General features: G+C 47.1%; 1 protein-coding gene across 1 annotated transcript in view; it reads right to left on the bottom strand.

The window, feature by feature from the left end:
* Positions 1-145: 145 nt before the first annotated feature.
* The window catches only part of LOC133755656 (centrosomal protein of 89 kDa-like), a 32,386-nt gene continuing 24,681 nt past the window's right edge, over positions 146-7,850 (bottom strand). Inside the window, exons 6-9 of the mRNA XM_062185708.1 lie at positions 6,772-6,822; positions 6,526-6,609; positions 2,751-2,854; positions 146-232 (exon numbers count right to left, since the gene is read on the bottom strand). Of these exons, the coding sequence (XP_062041692.1) occupies positions 196-232; positions 2,751-2,854; positions 6,526-6,609; positions 6,772-6,822 (276 nt within the window). The 3' untranslated portion in view covers positions 146-195. The remainder of the gene's footprint in view (positions 233-2,750; positions 2,855-6,525; positions 6,610-6,771; positions 6,823-7,850) is intronic.

Here is a 7,850-nt window from a genome sequence, read left to right as displayed (position 1 = left end):
CCCTATTATCTCTCCCTTTATTCCATTCTTTTTCATCAAAATGTTTAAAATTTATTTGAAAGGCAAAGAGAGATCTTTCACCTGCTGGTTCACTCCCCAAATGCCCACAACAGCCAAGGCTAGACTAAGTTGAAGCCATAAGCTGGGAATTCATCTGGGTCTCACATGTGGGTGGTCGGGATCCAAGTAAACACATCACCTGCTGCCTCCAAAAGTATTCATTAGCAGGAACCTGAAATCAGAAGTGGAGATAGGACTGCAATCCAGGCACTCCAATAAGGGATGTAGGTGTCCCAAGCAACAGCTTACCCACTGAGCCAAATGCCTGCTCCTTATTTATTTGAAAGGCAGAAATATAGAGAGAAGAAGAGAAGGAGGGAGGGGGTAAGGGGAGAGAGGGAGGGGGGGGAGAGAGGGAGAGGGGGGGGAGAGAGGGAGAGGGGGGGAGAGGGTTCCCACATCTGTGCAGGAAGAGGAAGCAGCCAGGAGACTCAGGGGAGGAGCTACTCAGGGGAGGGCTTCACATGGTCACTCCACAGCCCTATGACCCCTTCCCCCCAGCTAGAGGAAAGCAAATTCAAAGTAAGGGGAAGTTCAGCTAGGGAGGATTGGGAAACATAGCAGAGCTGTGGATTGCAAAGTAGGGGATGTCAGGGCCGGTGCTGTGGCACAAGTTAAGTTGCCATCCGCAAAGCCAGCATCTCATACAAGCACCGGTTCAAGTTCCGGCTGCTCTACTTCCAATCTAGCTCCCTGCTAATATACCTGGGAAGATGGTCTAAGTGTTTGAGCCCCTGCCATCCACATGGGAGACCTGGATAGAGTTCTAGGCTCCTGGCTTTGGTCTGCCCCAGCCCCAGCCATTGATGGCATTTGGAGAGTGAACCAGCTGATGGAAGATCTCTTTCTCTCTGTCTGCCCCTGTCTCTAGCTGTGCCTTTCAAATAAATAAATAAACCTTAAAAACAAAACAAAACAAACAAAAAGAAAGTAGGGGATGTAATTCTTACGTTTAAGGAAAAATAAACAGGTTCATCTATAGTTATAAACAAGGTTAAAGAAAGAATCTGAGGTCATAGGGTCTCACAAAGGCTCTTAGAAAAACATGAGAGCCTAGCTGACTGAGCTGCTTCCCAAGGAAGGTTTTGGGGGAAGACATTTTAGGCATCCTGACAGAATCCAAGTTCTACAAAAGTCACAGTGCCACAAGATCCATACCTGTCCAGGCCAGAGTCAAGTGACATACCAGTGACCAGAAAATCAGGGTGCACTGACCTAACAGTGGGAATGCCATTGACTCAACTCCAGATTTCTGGATGTCACATATGGAAAATACTTCATTTTTTCAGTGTGTTAAGACCTTTCTAAAAAACTAAATAAAGAGCAGGCATTTGATACGGCAGTTAAGACACCACTTGGGACAACCACATGGCGTATTTTGGAATGCCTCTCTCCGGTCTCAGCCCTGCTGTGGCTCCTAGCTTCCTGCTGACGCACGCCCTGGGAAGCAACAATGATGGCTCAGGCAGCTGGGTCACCACCACGTGGGAGATCAGGATTGAGTGCTCAGTTCCTGGCTCTGGCCTGCTCCAGTCCTGGCTATTGCAGGATTTGGGTAGTGAACCAGCGGATAAATGCTTTGTCTTTCAAGTACATGAAATTAATTCGTTTTTAAAAAATATATAACATACCTATCACAAGTGAATGAGTTTCATTTTCTTTGTCTAGCATGAATATGGCCTTTAGACTTGCAAAGACATTTATTTCCTCTGGTTCTATGTAATGGGCATTTGTTGCAGCGGTACTGGCTGTGGGGTCACTCACAAAATGGACTGTGGTGATAGCTGGCCTTGAGGAGTTCACCGAGAAGCAGGAGCAGAGGACAGACAGACATAGAGTGGCAGGGTCAGGACCAGGGCTATGTTTTGGGCTACGCTGGCAACAATGGAGCACTGACTCGGCCCCTCCTGAAGGGAGAGCTACAGTCAGGCAGGGCCGAGGGCAGGACGTGGCACAGATAACAGGACAGAAGAAAGGTGACCTATGTCGTCAGGGAACCAGCGGCAGATGGGAGCTGACTGAGCAGGCCTCATCCTGGGCTTTCTGTCTCAAAGCTCTGGGAACCACAGGAGGGGTCTAAGGTTTGGGGTGGGAAAATCACTCTAGGAAAATCCCCAGCTCAGAAAACAGAAATGGAAAGAGTCACAGTGATTTGGGCCGGCGCCGTGGCTCAACAGGCTAATCCTCCGCCTAGCAGCGCCGGCACACCGGGTTCTAGTCCCAGTCGGGGCGCCAGATTCTGTCCCGGTTGCCCCTCTTCCAGGCCAGCTCTCTGCTATGGCCCAGGGAGTGCAGTGGAGGATGGCCCAAGTGCTTGGGCCCTGCACCTGCATGGGAGACCAGGAGAAGCACCTGGCTCCTGCCATCGGATCAGCGCGATGCGCCGGCCGCAGCGCGCCGGCCGCGGCGGCCATTGGAGGGTGAACCAACTACAAAGGAAGACCTTTCTCTCTGTCTCTGTCTCTGTCTCTCTCTCTCTCTCTGTCCACTCTGCCTGTCAAAGAAAAAAAAATTCTAAAATTCATCTTCAAAATATGTTTAGGATGTCATTATACCTTATTCATTTTGCTCTTAAAATAGTCTAACTCACCAAGACCAGACAACGCATTTATGCGTTCAATGATTACATAAAGTTCATTCCTGCTAGCCTTTGTTTTAAATTAACAAACCAGAAACGCAACACCACTTGCCATTCCTCACAGGATACAGGACTGCTCTTATTTAACTCCTGGTGCAGCACTTCATTTTCTTTCACCACTTCTTGGACTCGCACCCTAAACATTCTCATTTCCTCCTGAAACAAAAGTTATGTACATTGTAATACACACAGACACACAACTATAGTTCCTAGTCCTACTGTGTTTTGTGGCTGAAAACATCAATAACCTTTGAACAAAGTCTCATGGCAGCAACAGCCTTAAACTCTGGACCCCAGCACCATGTGCCTGCTCTCAAGGAGAAAACACAGTAACAACCACAGTCACGTACAAAGGAGAAGAATACTGGGTCTCAAATAATTCCTAAGGTGATAGCATTTCTATTACAGCCAAATACTTGAAAATTTTATTTATTTATTTATTTGAAAGGCAGAGTCACAGAGGAAGAAGCAGAAAGAGGGGTATTCCATACACTGGTTCATTCCCCAAATGGCTTCAACAGCCAGGAGCTGGGGGCCTCCTCCAGGTTTCCCACACAGGTACAGGAGCCCAACGACTTGGGCCATCTTCCACTGATTTCCCAGGCCATGCAGAGAGCTGGATTGGCAGTGGAGCAGCAGAGACTCAAACTGGCACCCACTTGGGATGCTGGCACTGCAGGTGATGGCTTTACCCACTACATCACAGCGCTGGCCCCTTGACAATTTGAAAACTTTAAATTTAAGACAGCAGAGTGCCCATAAACACATAAATTTTCCTTTGTTTGGGGTTGGCATTGTGGTACAGTGGGCTAAGCCACTCTTGTAACATGAGCATTTGTGTGCTGGTTCAAGTCTCAGTTGCTCTGCTTCCAATTCAGCTTCCTGCTAATCACCTGGAAAAGCATCGGAAGATGGCCCAGGTGCTTGGGTCCCTGCCACCCACGTGGAAGACCAAGATAGAATTCCAGTCTTTTGGCTTTGGCCTGACACAGTCCTATCCATTGCAGACATTTGGGGGGTAAACCAGTGGACTAAAGATCTCTCATTCTATCTCTCCCATTTCTGTCACTCTGAGTTTCAAATAAATAAAATAAATCTTTGAAAAAAAAAGTTTTTCCTTTGTTTAAGGACATTATGGGGCTGGTGCTGTGGCACAGTGGGCTAAGCCTCTGCCTGTGGCGCCAGAATCCCACAGGGGCACAGGTTTATGTCCTGGCTGCACCTCTTTCGATCCAGCTCTCTGCTATGGCTTGGAAAAGGAGTGGAAGACGGCCCAAGTGCTTGGCCCCTGCACCCATGTGGGAGACCCAGAAGAAGCTCCTGGCTCCTGGCTTCAGATTGATTCAGCTCCAGCTGTTGCAGTCACGTGGGGACTAAACCAGTAGATGAAAGACCTTTCTCTCTGTCTATCCCTCTGTAATTCTACCTCTCAAATAAATAAAATATTAAAAAGGAATTTGGAAGATAAATTGGAGTTCTTTATATAAAAATAAGAACTTTCCATCGCTAATTAAGCTGTTTGGGTGGAAAAGAGATTGGTTGGTGTGGGGGCTGGAGGTTCTTATTTTGTTCCATGGCAACCACAAGAAAGCCTGTTATTTAAAGTCACTACAGTAGATGATAGTGCGAGTGCTTGAGGCCCTGCTGAACATATGGAGACCTAGATGGAGTTCCCAGCTCCAGGTCTCAGCCTGGCCCAACCCCAGCTGTTGTAGCCTTTTGGGGGATAAATCAGTGTATGGGAGATCTTTCTCTATCTGCCTTTCAGATAAATTAAATTAACATTAAACACAACCACAACAAAGTGTGACTGAGACAGAGCCACGCCTATCGTCTGCACACCGTCCACAGCAGCTTCCAAGCTACAATGGCGGAGCTGAGGACTTGTAAACGGAAGCTGAGCAGCTCCCGATGCCTGAAACGTTTATGAACTGTCCCTTTGCAGTGCTGACTTCGACTCCGAAGCAGTACCAAACAGCAATTTTATTACTAGGACTAATTTTTAAGCAGTTAGAAGATTAATTCAGCCTCTTAGAAAATTAAGTGTGGGGCGGTATTGAGGCACAGTGGGTAACTTTTCCTTATAAGTTCTTGCTTTTGTTTTTTTAATTTCAGAGGTCAAGAAATGAGTGTGTGTGTGTAGAGCTGGAATAGGAGTAGGGAGACAGAGAGAGCGCTAACATGCTGATCACTCCCCAGATGCCTGGAATAACCAGGAGAGAGAGAGAGAGAAAAAACAAACAAACAAACAAAAAAGACAGAGAGCTCCCATCTGCTGATCACTCCCCAAATGGGCTGGGCTACAGCTGGGATCAGGAACACAACCTAGTTCTTCCACAGGGGTAGCAGGGAGGTATCACTGCTGCCTCCCAGGGTCTGCTCTGGCAGGAAGCTGGAATCGGGAGGTGGACACAGGAGTCGAACCTAGGTACTCCAGCATGGAATGTGCATGTCTGAACCGCTGGGCCTTAGGACTCTTTCAGCTCAGAATCCTACAGAAACTAATACACATCCCTCCTTGGATCCTTCCAATTCCAACGGTCCCTAAATGAGGAACCCAGAGGAATGCATCACCTAAAGATAGGAGCTATACCTACAACGCCTACACAGGCTTGGTCTCCCGCATAACTGGAATGCGCTCTGCTGCCAGAAGCCATTCCCACCAAGCAGAGGGGAAGGAGGTAGAAGAGAACAAAACCTCACTTCCTGGAGTGAGTGTTTAGCCTAACAGTTACGATGCCTGTGTACCACACTGGAGAAAATTCCTGGCTCCAACTCTGGTTCAATCTTCCTACTAATGCAGATCATGGGAGACAGCAGTGAAGGCTCAAGTAACTGGATTCCTGCTACCCACTGTGGAGACCTGGACTGCATTCCTGGCTCCTGGCTTCAACCACCTGGCCATTGCAGGCATTTGGGGAGTGAACCAGTGGATGGGAGTACTCTATTTCCATCTCTCAAAAAATAAATCAAAACAGCTCACTCCCCAACCACTTCCAACAGTTCAATACCTGGACTTCCCTAGAATCAGCTCTTCTAGAATTAAGAAGCATCTAAGGGGACAAGCATTTATTACAGCGGTTACGATACTCACATCCCATTTCAGAGTAGCTTGTTCAAGTCCTGGGTTTGCTTCTGAGTCCAGCTTCCTGCTAATGGGTACCCTGGGAGGCAGCAGGTGATGGCTCAAGTACCTGAGTCCCTGCCACCCACATGGGAGACCTGAACTGAGTTTCTAGCTTCCCACTCTGTCCTGACCCAGTCCCAGTCATAGGGAGCATTTGGAGAATGAGCCAGGGAATAAGAGTTCTCTCTCGCTCTCATTTCTCTCTAAAAGAGAGAGAGAAAGAAAGAAAGAGAAAGAAAAAAAGGAGGGAGGGAACAGCATCTAAGATTGTCCAAATCATCCCCAACTGATTACCTTCCCCTGCCTGCCCATTATCTCCCTCTTAATGGTGCTGGTTGCAGCTGCACAGTCCCAGAAGAGAAATGTTTCCCATTGCTGCTTCCTCTGCCCTCCAAGGTCCCAGTCCTGCCTGTTCAGGAAACCACAGCCTGCAATGCAGCCCTACTCGGTCCCTCCCTCCCTCCTTCCATGATCCCTACTCACCCTGCCCCTGCTCTGTCAATCACTCCTTCCGTTCCTCCTCTGTTCCCTCCCTCATTTCCTAACACACTCCTTCTTCACTTCCTCCTGACTGTCCTTTAACAAGCCTTTAGAGTATCTACCACATGTTGGGCACACCTAGCTCCAACACATTTCCTCCAAGTTTGCAACCATCTGACTTCTTATAAACCCTGTCTCTCCTGAGATACTGCCAACCTACCTCGAGGGTGGCATTGAGCTCATCCTTCTCTTTCATTCTGTCCTCATAAGCCAACAACAATGGAGACAGGTACTTTATATCCAACTGGAGAGAATGGAACAAAAGGTGATTACTATATTTCTTACACACACAATCAGCAATTTAAAAAAAAAGGCAAGAAAATATATTTATTTTGGAACAGTGTTTAATAGCCATGCATATATAGTCTAGAAAATATGAGGATGAAAGTGAATAATGTTTACTTACCAACCAGGGTGGTATAGGGCCCTTTGATGGGAGGCCTTCAATAGTTAAACTCTAAGAAGGAAGCACACATTGAAGACACATTAAGCTATACCTCCTCTGAAGTATCAGGTCTTACATATTAATCTACAATGGGCATCATCCACCTAAACGGATTAAAAAAACCCTTTTTCTGCAATGTTTGAGAGTAATTTATAAATACAAGGCCCCCTTTCCTCTAAATAGTGTATATTTCCTAAGAACAAAACTTTTCACTTACTTCACCATAGTGTTATCATAAAATCAAGAAACATTGCTCTAACACTGTTTTCTAACCTAGGGGACTATCTTCCAACTCACGTCATGGCACACAGGATTAGGCTGCTGCTCGCGACACCACCATTCCACATTCTGCAGTGCTTGCTACTCTGTGTCTAATACAGCTTCCTAACCAATGTGCCTGGGAAGGTTACAGATGATGGCCCAGGTACTAGGGCCCCACCACCCAGGAGGGAGACCACAATGGAGATCCCGGATCTTGACTTCCATCTGGCCCAGACCTGGCTGTTATGGCCACTTGGAGAGTAAACCAGCAGATGAAGATTTCTCTCTCTTGCTCTCACTTTGCTCTTACTTTCAAGTAAGCAATTTAATAATTGTGGGGAAAAAAAGAATCCACACTGGTTACACTTAGCTGTCCAGTCTTTTTCATCTTTTAAAATCTGAAACACATCTAGTAACATTTTATGGGATGCTGCACTTTTTGAGTATTTGGTGAGTGCCCGGATTTTGTTGTCCTCCTTTAAACGGTGCTGGCTTACTTTTCTCTGTGCAGGCACTTAAGTTACTAGTGGATGGGCTTGATGAATTGGAGGCTTGCTTTCTCCTCTGGTTATGGCGGTCTGGGTGATCTCTGCTGAAAGGCTAGGTTAGCTATACTACTGAAGTGTGGCCCTTCTGGGCTCCTTGCTCAACGGCACAGCATTCAACAAGGGCTCCATGACGTGGCTGGTCTCCCAGTGCCACGGGAGCTCCCAGCTCCCTGTTTGTTTTCTGCCCAGCCTCAGAGTTTCAACCTAAACATGTATAGGTTAGTATTTAAC

The sequence above is a fragment of the Lepus europaeus genome, unplaced genomic scaffold (assembly GCF_033115175.1).
Source record: "Lepus europaeus isolate LE1 unplaced genomic scaffold, mLepTim1.pri SCAFFOLD_664, whole genome shotgun sequence".
In the NCBI taxonomy this organism is placed as follows: Eukaryota; Metazoa; Chordata; class Mammalia; order Lagomorpha; family Leporidae; genus Lepus; species Lepus europaeus.
This window is presented reverse-complemented; position numbering and strand designations above follow the sequence as displayed.